The sequence below is a fragment of the Octopus bimaculoides genome, chromosome 15 (assembly GCF_046866305.1).
Source record: "Octopus bimaculoides isolate indiv1 chromosome 15, ASM4686630v1, whole genome shotgun sequence".
Taxonomy (NCBI): Eukaryota; Metazoa; Mollusca; class Cephalopoda; order Octopoda; family Octopodidae; genus Octopus; species Octopus bimaculoides.
In genome coordinates this window covers 24,248,040-24,267,756 of record NC_142942.1, presented here as the reverse complement: position 1 = coordinate 24,267,756, position 19,717 = coordinate 24,248,040, and the positions used below count along the sequence as shown (strand labels likewise).

Below are 19,717 nucleotides of genomic sequence, written 5' to 3'. Positions count from 1 at the left end.
ATATATATATATATATATATATATATATATAGAGAGAGAGAGAGAGAGAGAGAGAGAGAGAGAGATAGAGATAGAGAGAGAGACAGAGACAGAGACAGACAGACAGACAGACAGACTAGACAGAGAGGGGGGGTCTGTATGTATAGACACACCCGTTTGTTACTTCTGCTATCGGTGATTTTGTGACTCGTTGGAAGAATAGAAAATATATCACTCTCCATAATTATACAATATTATCATTATACTTTATAACATCCCACTACATTCTTCCTAAATTAAATTCTTTCATTCAAATTTAATCACCTTAGGTACAAACCCCTTCGATATGGAAGCTGCTCTTACTGACCCAGAAGGTTCCTGTGAACTGTGCGAAGTTGTTGATGAAGATGACTACCGTTACAACGTTCGATTCCAACCAAAAATGAAAGGCACCCACATTCTCAGTATTAAGCAGAAGGGTCTTCATTTATCAGGTAACTCGCATCTTTTTCAACATTTCTATTAAAGCAGCGATTTTTCCCCAAATTGTATAATATGCTAAATGTTATAATATTTCTTGTATATGGAAATCCTCATATTTATCTTAACTAAGATGATATTTGTGTTCTTTAATTTTCTCTCTGCAAAGTTACCTTAATGTGTCTGGGTTTTTTCCTAATCCGAATCTCTAGTAACACCGAGTTCTATTTGTAGCAGTATCTCTCTAATTGTACAACTTAAGGTCATCCATTTGCAAAATCTGTTTGATGATTCTTCTCCCTTATCACTTGCATCCGATTCCAGTATGGTTTAACATGTTTGCTAAATGTTTTCCCAAAACGGAACAGAGAGACAGAAAGTTCTCTTGGAATATTTCTCTTCTAATGGTGAGTAAACTAAGTTAGTGGGGCTATTTATTCAGCGAGATCGCACAGTGAAAAATTAATTTATCCAGTGCTATGACCATTTTCGATGTGAATGAAATAAACCAAAAGAATGAACCTTAAATATTTTTTTTTATATTACGTCGACACAACTAATCTACATAATGAATTACCTTTTGATAACTGAACAACCGGTAACTTAGGAGTGACGTCACAGGTTTAAATACACCATAGAAAGACAACAGGGAATATTTACCTAAGAGCAACTTATCTTTATTTTGCAAATCACGTGACTGTTTATTCAATTTTCTATTTCATTTCTCTTTTTTCAGGTAGCCCCTTCGTCTACAGTGTTGGCAGTCAGAGCTCTGGTGGTTTCCACAAAGTACAGGCTGGAGGTCCTGGCCTTGAGAAGGGTGAAGTCAACACTGAAAGTAAGCAAACGATTTCTCATTTATTTATATTTCCATTCCCATTGTTGTTGTTTATGTTCTTGTTGTCTGCTTCAATTGAAAGGTCAAACATATCACCAAACGCGTTTCGTTATAATTTCAGACAAAATTAGTCGAAGACTGTATAATTCAGTTTGTCCTTAACATTGAAGATAGTATGGTGGGATTCGTGATTTGTAGGACATATAGTTCCTAGTTTCAGCTCGTATTAAGAAGAAATTATTTGATTACCATTTGAGCGAAATTTGGGTATCATTCTCAGAAAAATCTAGCTTCTGTATAGAAGCTGCATTATATAATAATCCTGGAGTACAAAACATTACATTAATGGCTTCCAATAATGTTATGACATTTTAAACGTTAATAACGTGTTAGCGCCATTTCATTTTCTTCTAATTGCCACTGTTCACCATTTTCTAAATACTCATTGCTCTAATTATCTTTCTATTCCTTAGATGTCTTCAATATCTACACCAAAGAAGCAGGCCCATCTGCAATGGCTGTTTCAGTTGAAGGACCTTCCAAGGCTAGAATTAGTTTTGAAGAAAGGACACAGGGTCTTTTCATCTGCTCTTACAAAGTTACCAAACCTGGTAAGAGACATTACTCTATTTTTCCTTTTCCTCTTGTTTTTTTTCTTTGAATACACAATATATGCACACACGCGCAAACTGATTTCTTCCTAAGTGTTAACAGACTTCTATCGAAATAACTGCATATCTTTTTTAAGTATTTACAGATATTAATATATTCCTTTTGAAATTTTTACAAGGCGTTGCTCTAGCATGGTCGCACTCAAATGACTGAAACAAATAAAAGAGTTAAAGAATATATCTATAAATTTTAACTGATTAATTTCAAAATGTTTGTTAGTTTTTTTTGGGTTTTTTTTCCTGTATAAACGTTATCTGATTCCTTCCGAAATATTTACAAATTTTCTCTACAAGTATTTGTCTTTTCCTTGTGTCACAGGCATCTACGGTGTCCACATCAAATTCGGTGACGAACACATCCCCCAGTCACCATTTAAAGTTAACATCACTCCTGACAGCGTTGAAGCTAAGATGGTTGAAGTTCATGCCTTCAAAGATAGAGGACTCCAGGTAGGAAGAATCCATCAATCCTCTCCTGAATATCTTTCCATACAGAATGAAGATGTCTCAGAATGGTTTGGAATTGTGTTGTATACATTTTGTTCATGATGTATTATTTTAAATGGTTGCGATGGTACAAAATAAGGGCTGTTTAGTTTTCAGAGTTATAATTGTTAAGAACAGTGGTTCTCATCCAACTATTACTTATGGACCCCTTTCGTTTCCATTTCATTCTGATGGACCACAAGAGCTATTTGACGTTTTAAACTAGTTTTGTAAATACTTCTTTTAAAATTCTTACTTTAATTTTTGCCCATTCACTCGTGTAGGTTTCCAATGATATTTTTTCGGATAACTTTTAGCGGCCAAAAATATGTTAAACCATGTAAAATATTAGTGAAAGAAACCTGCAATTATTTTTCATGAACCCATAAAATACTATTGAAGATCCCCAATCTACTGTTTTGCCTTTGTGGACCCCTAAAAGATTTATATGGACTTCCAGGGGTCATATGGACGTTGAGAACCAGGGCTGTAGAATATGTTTCGTGTGTGTAGAATATGATTTTAAAGGAGTTGGGATTATGTACAGAATATATTGTGCATGTTGAATAATGTGAAAAGGTTTGATAATGTAGAAAACATTTTGTGTTCAATTATTTCAATGGATTGTGATTACGTATAGTATATTTGTTTATTGTTGCTGAGAGTATGTTTTGTAAGTTATTTTAATGGTTTGATGGTGTAGACAAGGTTTTCTGCATACAATGTTACTTTAATGGGTTGTGGTAGCATGGGTTATTTATTTTAATGGGTTGTCAATGCGTAGATTATGTATTGTTATCTTAATGGGTTGTTTTTGCGTAGAATATATTTCGTATATTATTTTAATGAGTGATGACTGAGCAGACTATATTTTATGTGAATTATGGACTAATTGTTATTTGTGTTGTACTTCTAAATTGAAAATTCCTCTGAACGAAGTAAAGAATTCAGAACCCTAAGTACTTGTTCATAATTTTGTTGCCTGATTATTATTATTATCATTATCAGTATTATTATTATTATTATTATTATTATTACTTTTTTCTTTTTCTTCTTCCAAGGTGGACAAACCATCTACTTTCAGCGTGAACTTGAACGGTGCCACTGGTGACTTAAACTGCACACTGCACACACCATGTGGAGGTACCGAGGACTGCTTTATGGAAGAGGTTGACAGAGGAGTATATGCTATTCGTGTCATTCCTAGAGAAAATGGTATCTACTATGTGGCCATCAGACTAAACGAAGCTCATATTCCTGACAGTCCTTTTGCTATGATGGTTGGTTCGGTTGCTGCTGACCCAGCCATGCTGCACGCTTCTGGCGATGGCTTGGATTTTGGCAAAACAGGTATTTAAACTTCGAGTGATTGTATTTTCGGTTAAATTCCCACAATGGATTCTCCCGCTAAAGAGGATGTATGAGTGTTCAGATTTTGTCGAACGACCTGCACAGATGATTTTTCATAGTGATCAAACGGATGCGTTCTCCATCCAATCAACGTTGTCTGAACAGGTGCACACAGGTGTACCACGTGTCAGGTGTCCAAGTGATCGCTAAGCAACGTGAAACGAAACGTTTTCTCTAAGTAAAATAGCAACGGCATCAGCAATATTTGATTGGTGTTACAAAACTGATAACTTCACTGACGAGTTCATAGTTGCGATATCTATCGGTAGGACAACAGCCAGAGTCAGTAGCCTCAGATGAAACGAATTATGCCGGGTTCGGTTCACATCAACCGATGATTCGATAAATACCAAACGCACAAAATATTTTATAGTTGTTTAGATTGCTAGTTGTTTTTTGCCAGCACGACAAAGACCACCGCGTATGTTGAATGATCTGTTTTTCCAATGTTGTTTCGGGGATTTTAAGCATATATGAGTGGTGCCATTAAGTTGGGAGATCAAAGGCTTCATTGAAGCTGTTCCAGCTTGGATTGTTGTAGATTCTGCGGGGAGACTAGAAAGAAAATATGTGTGTCGAATTCGAAATCCACTACTCCAAACATTAATTATGTATTTTGACATGTACATGTGCTTTGAGGTGTGTATAAATATACAATATTTATATACATACACGCAGGCGCACGAACACACACACACACAACACACCTACATACGCAAAGATATAAAGATACACACACACACACACTCACACACACACACACACACACACACACAGACGTAGTAACCAATTCACAAACTGCCAAGAGACAATTTAAATAAAAGAGCCTTGACTCTTCTTTTGTGAACGGCTTCAGTTATGCAAAACAAAAAATAAAACAAATCCTCAGAACCCACAACCACGGAAAACCCACGAATCTACATCCATGCTGCATACACAAACACTTCGATTTATTAATATATATGATACTTAGCATTTTATCCTTTTCTCTAATGTGTATAGGTGTCAAGAACAAGTTCCTCGTGCGCACAGCTGGTTCCGGTTCCGGTTTATTAGCCATTATTGTTGAGGGTCCTTCCAAGGTTGCTCTCAGCTGTAAAGAAGTCGATGATGGCTATGAATTCAACCACTGCACGCCCGTTGCCGGAAAATACATGATCAACGTGAAATACGGTGGTGTACCCATTGCCGGAAGTCCCTTCTTATGCGAAATTACTGGTGAGTAAACACAGTCCTTTCCCCTGATTTGTTCAATTTGAATATATGGGCACACAATTAGTATTTATATATATACATACATATAATGATTTAAGTATATATATATATATATATATATATATATATATATATACTTAAATCATTATATGTATATATATATATATATATATATATATATATATACATTCGTATATATAATATATATATATATATATATATATATATATATATATATATATATATATATATATATATATATACATTCGTATATATAATATATATATATATATATATATATATATATATATATACATATAATCATTTGTATATATTTTTACATATATATATATATGCACATGTATGTATGAATATAGACTTGCTCTAAAACAATGTTTGGCTATAACAATCTCTAAGTAAAATTTGTAAAGTTATTCCCGAGTTGCAGTCAACAGATCGCAGTTTCGAATCCCTTGAATATCCCTTCACGTCGTTCAGTGCAACCAAAAGCATTCTAACTCCCCAAGAACAAAATATGCTCGGATTGTCTTTTTTTTTTTCCTTTCCTAACACCAAATATGTTTCAGAGCAAATCTAAAACATTTTTATATCGATTTCCTTACTTTTTATGCTGTATTATGGGATTTTTTTGTCGTTTACTTATGGATATTTTTACCGCTCTTTATTTATATTTTATGAAAATACGTATTTATTTTCTTCTCCATCGTGGTAGGACTTTATTCCCCCTTCATCAAACGTGTCAAATTACGATGCATTAGACTTAGTAGTAGTAGTAGTAGTAATGGCTGAGCCACTCCTGGGCGAGTTGAGAGGAGAGACGGGACCTTAAAAGTGGTCCACGTCAGATTGCTATGAGGTCAGTGGCGTAGCCAAGTCTCCTTGAAATCGTCAAGGAACCAGGCTTGGTTCCCGTCATTCGATATTATCTCTCGATTAGATTAGATAAGTGATAAACGTTTCATCGTTTTACATTGAACGACCTCACTTGCCCTCCTGCCTGTGAATTTGTCCAGTCCATCATCTGTACACCAATAAGTGGGAGAATAAACCGTGGACAGTGGTCTTGCGATGCCGATTAACTTGAGACTGTTGGTGGCGTGTGGTCACGTGGTTGGTATGTTGCATTCCGATAGTAAAGAGAATGCATTGTGTTCTTGGGCAACAACACTTCATTCCGTTATTCCAATCCACTTGGCTGTAAATGAGTTCCTACACTACCTGCGAAGAGGGATCAACATCCTCTTCAGAGGGGCGGCAAAGTGTTGCAGTCTTAGTCGCAATATAATGGAATGAAATATAATATAGACATCCACTCTATTCTTCATAGTTTGACACGTTTATAATCCTTACGCATTTCACTTCTGTGTGAATGAATGTTTGTTCTTCTTCTTATCAGTGTTGCTGTAACCGTCATGGTTGAAGTATCCCCTTTTCCAATTCAGAAATATATAAAACTACGTCTTACAGGGAAAAAACATCTCGCATACTCTACAGCCACAGAGAAATGTTTTAATCTATTTCAATATTTTCGATGTTTTCAGGTTTTCAGATCAGAAACGTTAGAGGGTCGAGCAAAAATACCTTGCGGTATTTATTACGGCTCTTTACTTTCTGAATTCAAATCCCGCAGAGGTTAACTTTGCCTTTCATCCCATTGGGGCCGATAAAATAAAGTACCAGTCAAGTACTGGGGTCGACAGTATCGACTGACCATCCTCATCTTAAAATTGTTGGCTTTGTGCCCAAATTTGAAACTATTATTATTATTATTATTGCTATTTTATTTCTGGAATGTTTGCTGCTGTACAAGGTGAATCTTTCCAAATGGCACCACATGAGAATGAGAACACACAGCCAGGCTTTTGGGTGCTGATGTTTTTCTTATTGTATTTCTTGTTGTCGTTGTTATATTTATTTATTTATACATTGAATCGTCCATGGTTTTGTCCTGTGTTTCTCCTTCCGTTCTTTTATAATCCATCCATCCATTTATATATATATATATATATATATATATATATATATATATATATATATATATATATGTATGTATATATATATATATAAATGGATGGATGGATGGATCCATGTATTTGTGTATATAGTTTTGTTACAAGTCTCATTGTCTTTTTCCTTTGGCAATCTTAGTAATATGTTGCTTCATAAACAAACCAACACATGAAAAAACACGGCGTCACTAATAATAATCGTTAAAAATGGAATGTTGATGCTCATGATGATGATGATGATGATGTGTTGATGGTGATGATGTTGGTGATTATAGTGATAATTATGGTGATAATGATGTTGACGCTGCTCATGCTGCTGCTGATGGCAAATGCAAGCTGCGGTAAATCGTGACTGTAACGCATCTCTGTAACACGTGTATGTGAAGCCTCGTTCGTTCCTTTGCTCAAGTCCAATATAACAAACACTGTTACGATTTCTTTACTAATGCTTCAGTCAATGGGGTGAGTAAGAAAATGAGAAAACACAGTTATGGCTGCCATGCAATCGACATTTAACCACTAAAATTGTATTTAGGTGTATCGTCTGTCTCTCCCTCTCTCTCTTTCTAGATTCTTTATCTCCCTCGTTATATATATATATATATATATATATATATATATATATATATATATATATATATACTTTTATAAAACAAATTTTACAAAATATATAGTATCTGTTAACAGTCTTAGCAAAAAGCTCACAGGTGAGTTTTTGTATATATATATATATGTGTGTATACATGTCTCTTAAAGGATAGAGCTCAAAATCAATGCATTGAAGATACTTTATTGCAGCAACAATTATAATAACAGAAACAACCACAATAAGCCAAACCTATGCACATTTCAATAGGGTATCCCGGATAAATAAACCACATCATAAGATGTCTCGTAAAATATTGTAACAAATTACAACATATTACAAATTTCTGGATACTCCATCTCTTCAGGGTCGCATTATTGCCATCACCAATACTACTATTATTAGACATTCTGTAAGAAAATAACGATGGTAGGTTGCGTGCCGTCGATTATTCTTTCACCCTCTTGGATGATGTGTGTGTTTTGCTAATAATAGTAGTATTGGTGATGGCAATAATGCGACCCTGAAGAGATGGAGTATCCAGAAATGTGTAATATGTTGTAATTTGTTACAATATTTTACGAGACATCTTATGATGTGGTTTATTTATCCGGGATACCCTATTGAAATGTGCATAGGTTTGGCTTATTGTGGTTGTTTCTGTTATTATAATTGTTGCTGCAATAAAGTATCTTCAATGCATTAATTTTGAGCTCTATCCTTTAAGATATATATATATATATATATATATATATATATATATATATATATATATATATATATATTCGAAGCGAGTGATTCATTCCGTCGCTACTTAAAGTTTTGTCGTTCTCTCCGATTCTTCTGCAGACGAGTGAAATGAATGGCGGATTGGGATACACTGGAAAGAAGTTTTATGCAAAGGCCCATACCTTTTCTGAAATCCATACAAAGTCATATTATGATGTGGTGTTTGTTCTCCCCTAGTGAAAGGAAAATTTTAGCCATTCTAAATTTTAACCTGACAAAATTCAGAATTCCTTCGAGGAAATGCTTTCTTTGGCGCCTTGGAAGAAATATTCTGCCTCTAAATTTAAGGAAAGTTTATGTTGCTATTAAGATATAAAACTTCTCCGTAGTGCATTAGTTTCACACTGAAAAACTGAGTGTGTTCATTCAAAGCAATTACATACCTTTAGATACGAAGTTAAATTAATTCAATACATCTATTGCAACATATCTGGAAACTAAAAACGTAACGGATTCACAATAATTCAAAACCTGTCATACTTGCAGGTTGTAACATTTGCATTGCGGATGAGTAGTCCAATAAAAACAGCGTCTGAAATATCAAGTGATTTCCAGAAATGCCCAACCTGCCATTTATACATTTTCTCGTTTTATTGTCTGAAGAATTGCATTGAGGGAGATACTCTGAGCAGCAAAACAGTATCAATATATGTGCAATACGTATACATGTACATACATGCATACATTTACACATACCAACATATACATGTCCATATATATATATATATATATATATTAAGATGTATATTTTATATATTGTATATATATATATATATATATATATATTATGTGTGTGTGTATGTATATTACTTAATATATAATGCATATATCATGCATTATGCATATACGTGCGTGTGTATGTATGTATATATCTGTGTATATGTGTATGTATGCGTATATATATATATATATATGTATGCCGAGTAAATATCCGTTGTGTAAATGTGTTCCTTTTATTCATTATTTATCTAATTATGTAATTTATTTTAATTTTTATTTCAACGTGGTGTTTTTTGTTTTTTTTTTATTGTTAAATTTCTTTTTTATATTTTATTATTTGGTACAATTTAACCGATTCTATATTTTGTGTGATTGGAATGACAATAATATTAGTATTACAAAACCATCTCAAAGATGGTTGTAAATATTTGATAGTTGTCCTTGCACACGGCCTCAAGATCAGAAATTTGTAGTATCCGTAAATGGTCGCTTAGAATCCATATACCCTTGTATATGACTGCTATTTAGTTTGTCGACACGGGACGCAAGGTCAAATCACTTACCGGAAAGAGTGGAATTTATATATTAATCACCAAAGGCCTTATTCTGTTTCTTTATGATGATGATAATAATAATAAATGCCCTGATGCAGTACCAGGCACTGGCTCTCGTGGCTTCTGATCTTAACTGACTGAAATTGTTATCATGTACATTATTTTGTCTTGGTATAAAAGATGGGACTACAGCAAATATTCTGCTCAATACCACAGATTTGCTTGTCAATTGTTTGACCCTAACCAGTTGAGCATGTCCCTTACTGGCTGACGGTATGTGCATCTCTGATCACGAGTAGAAGTAGTGGGAGAGAATCCTAATCATGTGTTGAGAGGAATTCTTTGGGGGCTTGAATAATTCACCTCCAGAAACATGGGTGTTTCGTTCAACATCTTTAAGTAAACCTTACCCAGGTGTCTTTTGAGTGGGATGGGCTACTCAACCTGAAGAAATTCCTTACTGAAAATTCACTAGTTTGTTGCAGGATAATTCATCCAGACATTCAAAATTATGGCGCTAATACAACTTCTGGTTTTGGCACAAGGCCAGTAATTTCGAGGGAAGGGTTTCGGTCGATGCCATTAACCAAAGTACTTAAATAGTTCCATATTTTATCAACCCTGTTCAATAATAGGATAGGTGTTGGGGTAAAAATTAAATAGAATAGCTAATTACTAATTAGAAATCGGTTTCGTTGTGCTAAATTTAAAATATGATTTAAATGACAAAATGTTGAATGAGTCGAGAAAACATCGTTTCTTGCTGTGATTTTTAACTGGATTAAATTTCATTCGTGAAATATTATAAAGAAAAAAATTAAATTGAAATTTCTCTTGATACGTCAATAACAATAATTATTAATATTATATTTTTGTAATTTGTATTATTTTAGAGTTTTTTTTTTTTTGATCGATGCTTTTTGCATTTTGGGATAGTTATCTACATATTTACTAATTGTGTGGGTTTCTTTCTTTCTTTTTTTTTTTAAATATTTCAATCCATATTTTTTTGATTTCTTTACTTTTTTCCGATTTCTAAACTCTGTTGCCACGCAGATAATGTGACATCAGAATACACCTGGAGAATATAACAATCGAAATGTTGTGAGGAAAAAAATAGATGATTATGACATGGATAACATTTCGAAAATAACAGAAAACTAAATTATTGATCCTTCTATAATTTTGTGGAAAAGCTTCATATTTTCGTGTGTAATATTGTCTTGTCGTTTTTCCCCCTATGTTAACAATTTGGTTTGTATTTTTTAATTTTTTGTTTTATTTTATGAGATTTTTTATTTGTATTTTTATTTTCTATTTAATATTTTTTTCATTTTGGTTGATGCCGTTTTCTTTAATTATTTTCCCTACCAGCTCAGTGTCTCAAACTAAAACACACACTGTCCTAATTCTTTACACAATCTCCTACCGGATTCGAAGAACACAAGACTACAGTTCACATATACTCCTACCCTTCAGTGAAATGCAGATCTTTTCTTTTTTTTTTTTTTTTTTGCTTCATTTCATTTTACATTATTATGCAACAGTTCTAAAAGACTTTTTAAAGATTTTTTTCCTTCGTTTCTCTCTTTTGAAAATTCGGCTGCTAATCACGTGATTTCTCCATTTTTTTTTTATAACATTCATCCAATTTTGTCTTCCATTAGTTTCATCTCTCCTTTCATTGCTTCTCTTTCTTTCAGTTTTTGTTAGCAAAGGTTTCTTGCAAAACCAGTCATCACAAACCTCATCTCATGATTGCATCAAGACCAAATACTTATTTAACATTACACTACAAGTAAATATATAAATTTATCAGAGAAAACCACTCTAGATAGAATTATTTACCAGAAAAAAAATTCATTTACACGGTAGCGCATTATAACCGTAATAAAATATAATTTGTCTTTACGATATCATTCATTAGTCAACTTTATTAAACTTTATTCAAATGGGCCAAATCAGTTCTGGATCATACTGCACTAAATTTCTGTTGAATCCTAGTGATTCACATCAAAATTAAATTTTTACGTGTCGCTTCAAAGTTGTTTTAAAATGTGATATATATATATATATATATATATATATATATATATATATATATATATATATATATATTTATTTATATATAAATGTAGAAAAAAAAACTTTATAAAACTACATTCTAACGTGCTACATCTAAAACCAGATCAATATTATATATAATATGTGACACATAAACGCTACATTATCAAAGTACGTCAGATTTTCTACTGTGTCCAATTATATCTATATTGAATTATATTGTGAAGTATAATCTACGTTATAAAGCTATATTTCATTGTGTTAAATTTGCATAATATTATAGTTTAATCCATAACAATTATGTTGTAACTACGTTTTAATGTAATACAACAAAATTACATTTTAATTTATCACTTCTAAACAGCATTTTTATGTGCTATATCAAAACGCAGACATGGTTGTGTAGATAAGGGGTTCATTTCGTAACTACATGCCTCCGTGTTCAAAGTAACGTGTGTTCACACTACGCGTTACTTTGAACAAGTCCATTTTTTGTCGATGTATATCGGAGATAAATGTAGGCATCAGCAAATAAATAAAAAAATAAACAGTAAAGAAGGGCTTTCGAATGGAACTCCTTTATGTGATGTTTGTTCCACCCGAGTTTCACTGTCATCATTGAAAATACAATGAACTAATAACTAGCTTACTAGAAACTAACGACTTGATTATTCACAAAAATGCGACATAAAATAAAATCTAATTAATAAACGCGCCATATTAAAATAGCAGTCTTCTGTGTCACCGCTGCCGTCGCCGCCGCTGCCCCCGCTCATCTCCATTTCAAAGTGTTTTGTCGATAAAACATGCAATTAATGCGCCATCTAGCAAATATATCTAAATATGTCCCACATCTAAACAAAATTTATCATATGTCTACCACGCAAAACAATACTAACTTGTCATGTCTAATTTATATCTAATCACAAATAAATTTCTCTATTTCGTTCTCCTTTAAATCTAACGATAAAGCAAACAACGAAACGAAGATAAATATTAACACTAACCATCTTTTGATGTAAACTCAAAATTCATTCTTTCATTGACGGACATTCATTAATACCAATCCTTCCCATCTCTCTCTCTCTCTCTCTCTCTCTCTCTCTACTTTTCTCTCTGCCTCTCTCTCTCTCTCTCCCTCTTTCTCTTTCTCTCTCTCTCTCTCTCTCTCTCTCCTTCTCTCTCTTTCGAATTCTTCACAGTAATTTGCTTTTCTGTTACTTATTGAAAATATTTTGTTCTCGTTAGCAATGAAAGTAGTGGGTTTTGAACTCGCATCCGAAGATGATAAGAATGTCATAAAGTAAAAATAAACTCGAAATAAAAATCACTACTAAATATAAACTACTATATATAAACTACTTCCCTAAATAAATCAATTACAACTAATAATTAATTAGTTACATCCGTAACAGATGTATTACGTCAGACGGTTTAACCCAGACATTTAACCATCGGCTGCATTTAACGGAGTCCACACTGTTGCAAGAACTCAGACTTACTCTTCGGCTCATAAGAACTTGTTTATATTCCTAGGAACTCTTGAATAGAATGTCATATGCGCTGCCATATCTTCTTTAATTAAGCCGTTTAAAAAAAAAAAATTCAAATATTTTAAACTTTACAATGCCAGCCTCTGAATCTATGACAGGTTTTAAACATCTCGGTGACAGGGCTAGGATAGGCTGTTGTAGTAAAACTCTGGTCAAAAGAAAAGGTTACATTCAGTAGGATAGAGTTGTTGAAAATATCTTTACTAGGTCGAAAATATAGGCTTCCGTAGTTTTTGTCTGGTTTTCGGTGTGCAATCGTGAGATAAGTCTTAGTTTTGTGGCAGGTTTCTTTAAAGGAATTGCAAACTTTTTAAAGTTTACGTTTGGTATGGCAAAAGAATAATTATGTATGGGTGTATATATATGTATATATATATATATATATATATATATATATATATATCGCGAATGGCCCATTGTGGCATGCCAGCGGTTCCTGTACATAAGTTATATACTTGTCTATACCCGTCAACTAGCAAAACCGTTTGCATTTTAAAAAGAAACAATCTTCTTTTTTCCGACAGGTTGACAGGTGTAGGAATTCACTAAAACCCACGAACTGCCTGTGAATTATTTTCCAAAGAAACACACACACACACACACACACACACACACACATACATATATATATATATATATATATATATATATATATATATATATATATATATATGAGAAAAATGATGTCTCTCAGATAGGATTCACCTTACGCATTTAGTATGTTTAACTGCTGAAATGCGTCAAGAATTCATCGTCTGAGACGATTTTCCAAAAATATATGGCATGATTTTTTTCTAGGCAAAAAACATATGAATCGGAATGGAAAGAAAGCGAGTTTCCATTCACAGAATTCTTGAAAAACATCGTAACATGTTTCATATTTTCTTCGCTATATCTCTTGCAGAATCTCGGCCTGGTAAGTCAAATATATATATATATACATGCATTGCTTCCAGAATTTTCATTCATTTATTCTTCGTTTACCAATTTTTTATGGATCGTTCCTTCTTCTTCTCTTTCGGATTGCAAATCTCCGTATTGCTTTATCGCTCCTTTTTTGCATTCGATTGCATTGTTCAAAGGAAATGGCCCGTTTAGAATAGTTATAACTCCAGTATTTCTTCATATTTTTTTAAACAGTTTTTTTTTTTTCATTTTAACTATGGTTATTATTATTATTATTATTATCTTCCTTAATATATTTCAATATAATTTCTAACCCGAAATAGTTTAGGTTTTGTAACGGAATAGCAGTTTTCTTTCAGAAATATTATTAACAATAAATGTTGATTTCTGGCATGTCATGATGACGATGATGATGATGGATGAGGATAGCGATAATTAATACAGAATCTTGACATAAATTATCAATGAAATTCTTTTATCCTTCATCGAAATTCTATGGTAGTAATGAATGGGGTAAGTTTCAACAGAATGCGGTGCCCCAGCTGGGCTCTCACCTGCAATAGCTGAAAACGACCTGACGTGCTGTCGTATATGGAATTTTTATATAAATGCAGAAAACGTATCTGATTGGATCAGAAGAAACAGATTCAAACTAGTGTGATTATACACACACAAACGTGTGTGTGTGTGTGTGTGCGTGAGTGCGTGCGTATGTGTGTGTGCGTAGGTATGTATGTGTGTATATATATATATATATACATACAAACATATATTTATATATATGTAAATATATATATATATATATATATATATATATATATACATACATACTCGCACGTATATATGTATATGCAAATATATGAACATTCATAAATAGCTATAGACAGACAGGCAGGCAGGCAGGCCCTGAAAACGTCCGTCAGAACTGACCTTCCGTTCTGTGTTTTTGTGTTTCATTCTAGCGGCGAAGTTTTTCGTGCTGAGTGCTTCGAGCGTCTCGTCGACTGATAATCTGCATCGCATTTTCCCCACCCCATTACATATAGTTTCCAATCAATGCAACGAGAAAATCTCCACAGCACCGCTCTTTTCGAAATAATACAAAAAGTCCTTCATAACATTCTATGCAACCTTCAAGATATAAAAGCCTCTGAACATCTTACAAGAAAAAAAAACTACAACGTAATTCTGACTGGCACCTCTTTAGTTTTGGACTTACCTGTTCAGGGTTCACCTGGAAACTAATCGACAACAGTTCCAATAACAACATTCGATATAACCGATATTTATCAATGCCATATAATTGTCTAGACACGTCTTTGTCCTGATTTTTACCGATATCATAGATCTCCGGATATTGATATCGTTGCTAGACAATAAATGTTTACCAGATTTAATCCTGTTAGTATGAATATCCTAGCAAGGGAATAAATATTCTGTTTGTTCCTATGTTGATTAGGTAGATCTTTCCGAATGCAGCTCTATGAATTAGATAATATTCGAAGTTTATCTCTATATGTTTCCTTCTAGCATGCATGCTGATAATTCTTTCTCCATCAACGAATACATATTAAAAATACATATATACATCTATCCATATATACACAAAGATATATACATTTATATATGCACATATACGCGCATAAATATATTCATATATACATATATGTATACACACACACATACATACGCACATTTAAACAGGGGTGCATATACATTTCATACATGACTATGTTCAAATTTACATATATAAAATATATATATACACACACACACACACATTCCCTTAAGTATTCCTTATCTGATGATAATTTTTAAATAATCAATCTATATAGCACTCCATTTATATATTCTTTCAACCGAAACTAACATCAATCTTAGTAGCCGTCATCCATCTTGTTTATCATATTAAACCCATAGAAAAACATCGTTTCAATATGTTGACATGAAAATTGCTCGCTTTTATTGTTTTTAGTTTGTGTGGAGATGGGGATTCACGATTTTCTGCTGGATTCGAAGCTGTACGGTGAAAAGCAGACATTACTCATTTATATATGTATATATATAATATCCCAGAGCTCATTGTTTCTCTTTCAGTGTTCATAATGAAAGCAAAGTTTTCGTCTCACGCACTCTCTACTCTCTCTGTCTCTCTCTTTCTCTCTCTCTCTCTGTATGTATGTGTGTGTATATATATATATATATATATATATATATATATACACACACATAAATATATGAAATATAATGTCTCTTAGGACTCACCTTACGTATTTTGTATACTCATCTACACCAATGCATCAAGAATCCCTCATCTGAGACGATTTGACACCCGTTTATTCTTTTCTATCTTCACCCTTTCCCTTTCTTCGTCTCTTCTTTCTGTGGATGAGCCTCTGCTCGAAATGTAAAGGCGTTTACCTTCTATTTTCAATATTAAACTAAATTCATTCTTTTTTTTACCTCGTCTTCGAGCCTCTTATTTTTGTATCATATAACGACAGCAGCCGTATCAATTCTGTTCTGGTGCAGGATTTGTTCTGCGTCGCGTCGCATGTAAACCACATATTTACAACTTATATTTAATCTCTATTATAACGCAGGGCTGACGACCATCCCGCTGAGAGGACAGCTTCACAGTGATATGGTTCTAGCTTCAACTCAGTGCGGCACCTTGTGCAAATGTTCATCTCTCTCTGCGTGCGTGCGTGCGTGCCTGCCTCTGCGCGCGCGCGTGCTTGTCTGTGTTTGTGCGCGTGTGTTTGTGTGTGTGTGTGTGTGTGTAAGAGGACAGAGAGAAAGCATATCCGTACACAAATGCTAATTTGAAAACGTCAAACATATTTCATTCATATCTTCTTCTTCACTATATTTCTTGCAGCACCTAACTGTCGACCTGGTGAGTCTAAAGACTATACATAATATATGCATACGTACGTGTGTATGTATATATATATATATATATATATACGCATATTCTTTCATTCTCACATTGCATTTATTCATTCTTTTCCTTTACCATTTTCTCATTTAGAACTCGTTATTTCAAATTCTCTTTCATCTTGCCAAAACAGTATGGCTTCTGCACTCTTTATTTTTGCATAAAAATGCATTTTTGCGAAGGAAATAGGTCCCTTAAAATAACCACAATTTTTAGTTTATTTTAATCATGATGATGATTACGAAAATTTGTGGATAATTGCGAGGTAAATTATCACACCTTCCGTTAATCAGAGGATTCCAATTCTCAACCGAATTTATTTGACGTTATCTTATCTGGGGCGCTTGAAATACAAGCCAAACTTTTCTCTGTCACTCAAACCATACAGAACATATCGGATAACTAACCCCGCCCCAAATAAATATATATATATATATATATATATACACATCACATGAAGTGGTCATGACCGGAACGTCTTCTACAGTAAACCAACCTGTTCAGGGCTGATTTAGTTGCTAAGCCCTTGTAACTACAACAACTATGTTTCACATTGCCGATATTTATCATTACGAAATGCTTGTCGAGGGACATCTCTGTCTCGCTTCTTTGCTTTCATTCATTTAGTTTTCATTCTTGCATTGTTCCTATTTCTTTTCATTCGTATTCGTTTACCATTCTTTACATTTCTTTACATTTCGTTTCTGTTTCTTTCTGCATTCTTCATTACTGCTTTTCGCATCACTATTCTTTGCATTGGTATGCAGTCTTCGCAGACATATTACCCCTTTACTGTAGATATACCTTCAATATTTAGATTTTTTTTTTATGTTTTCATTACCTCTAAAATATTGTTATTATTATCATTATTATCATTAATAATAATGCTGATAATTTTACTATAATACTTACTATATCGTTATTATCTTCCATAATATATTTAAATGTAATCGCTAACCCCTAAAAGTTATGTGATTTCATCAGAATGCATTTCTCCAGCTAGGTCTTTCTCGTAAGAACTTAAACCAGAAAAGAAACTGGCGACGTGTGATATTGTTATAGAGCAGCAGCAAACGTATTTCGTTGCGTCAGTTACAGTTGCGTTCTGAATAAAGACCGCAGATTATGCTCTAATAGTGTAAGCTGTTATTATTATTATAACTCAACCTGTTCAAGATTCAACGACAATGTCTCACATTGCCGATATCTGTTACTACAAAGTATTTGCCTACAACACAACTTTATCTCGCTTCTTTGCTTCTATTCATTTACTTTTCCTTCTTGCATCGTTCCTATTTACTTCCTTTTCATTCTTTTCGTTCACCAATTATTAAGGTTCGTTATTTCTCTCCCTGTTCTATATTGCAAACCTTCATGCTGCTTTTACGCTTCGTATTTTTGCATTAAGATGCATCGCTAAAAGCGAATCGCCCGATTACTAAAGATATAATGCCATGTATTTATATAAATCGATTTCCCATGTTAAAATAAAGATATAATGCCATGTATTTATATAAATCGATTTCCCATGTTAAAATAATAATGCTTAGAATAATAATAATAATAATAATAAAAATAGCAACAATTAGTATCATTATTATTAGATTGCTGTTGTTATTATTATCACTGATACTATTATGGCCGTTATTATTAAGGCGACGGACTGGCAGAATCCTTTGTGCGTCGTACAAAATGCTTGATAGCATTTCATCTGACTCTTTACGTTTTGCGCTCAAATTCTGCCGAGATCTACTCTGCCTTTCATCCTTTCGGCGTCCATAAAATAAAGTACCGGTTGTGTACTGGGCCGATGTAACTAACCCCTGTCCTTAATATGGCTGACCTTGTGTCAAAACCTCAAACAATTATAATGATATTAATAATAATCATGCTTATTATTATTCTCATCCGTAATGTAGTCCTGTATAATCTCTGAGCCAAAAGTTAAATTACGGTAGAGTTATCCTTTAGGAAATAATATTAATAATACATACTGATTTCTTATATTCGAAGATCATCACCTTGATCATCATTATAACACCACAATGAGAGTGTTAAAGATTTGAGAATGATATAATTCATCAACGATCAGTTATATTGATCATATAAACCACTTTGGAGCGATTACTGGACGTTCCAGCTGATCCTTATTAACTCTTGTTCGTTGGTGAAAGCCAACACACAAACTGTCGTATGTGATGGCTTTATAACATCAGAAAACGTATCTCATTCTCTTGGTATGAAATACGTAGGCTCGGAATGTATACTCGCCTCTGTATAATTCTAAGAAATGTAGCATATTCCAATTCAAAGTTCACTTTAAAATGTTGTACATATTTCATATCTTCTTCGCTATATCTTTTTCAGCTCCTCGACCTGGTGAGTCTCTTTCTTCCTATCTCTCCTAATCGCTATCTCACTCTCTTTCTTCCTCTTTACATATCTATTATATATATAATATATATAAACATATATATGCATACACATACATACCT

General features: G+C 33.3%; 1 protein-coding gene across 8 annotated transcripts in view; it reads left to right on the top strand.

Annotated features, from left to right (window-relative positions):
• The window catches only part of LOC106882456 (filamin-A), a 115,521-nt gene that overhangs the window by 80,120 nt on the left and 15,684 nt on the right, over window positions 1-19,717 (top strand). For 3 of the 8 annotated variants that reach the window (XM_052973140.2, XM_052973141.2, XM_052973143.2), the window contains exons 9-15: window positions 309-473; window positions 1,196-1,297; window positions 1,771-1,908; window positions 2,288-2,418; window positions 3,516-3,804; window positions 4,867-5,082; window positions 14,280-14,291. In XM_052973140.2, coding sequence (XP_052829100.1) covers window positions 309-473; window positions 1,196-1,297; window positions 1,771-1,908; window positions 2,288-2,418; window positions 3,516-3,804; window positions 4,867-5,082; window positions 14,280-14,291 — 1,053 coding nt within the window. Of the gene's footprint in view, window positions 1-308; window positions 474-1,195; window positions 1,298-1,770; window positions 1,909-2,287; window positions 2,419-3,515; window positions 3,805-4,866; window positions 5,113-14,279; window positions 14,292-19,717 lie in introns of all 8 variants that reach the window. The other 5 variants (XM_052973142.2, XM_089363595.1, XM_089363596.1 and 2 more) reach the window with 2 other exon arrangements.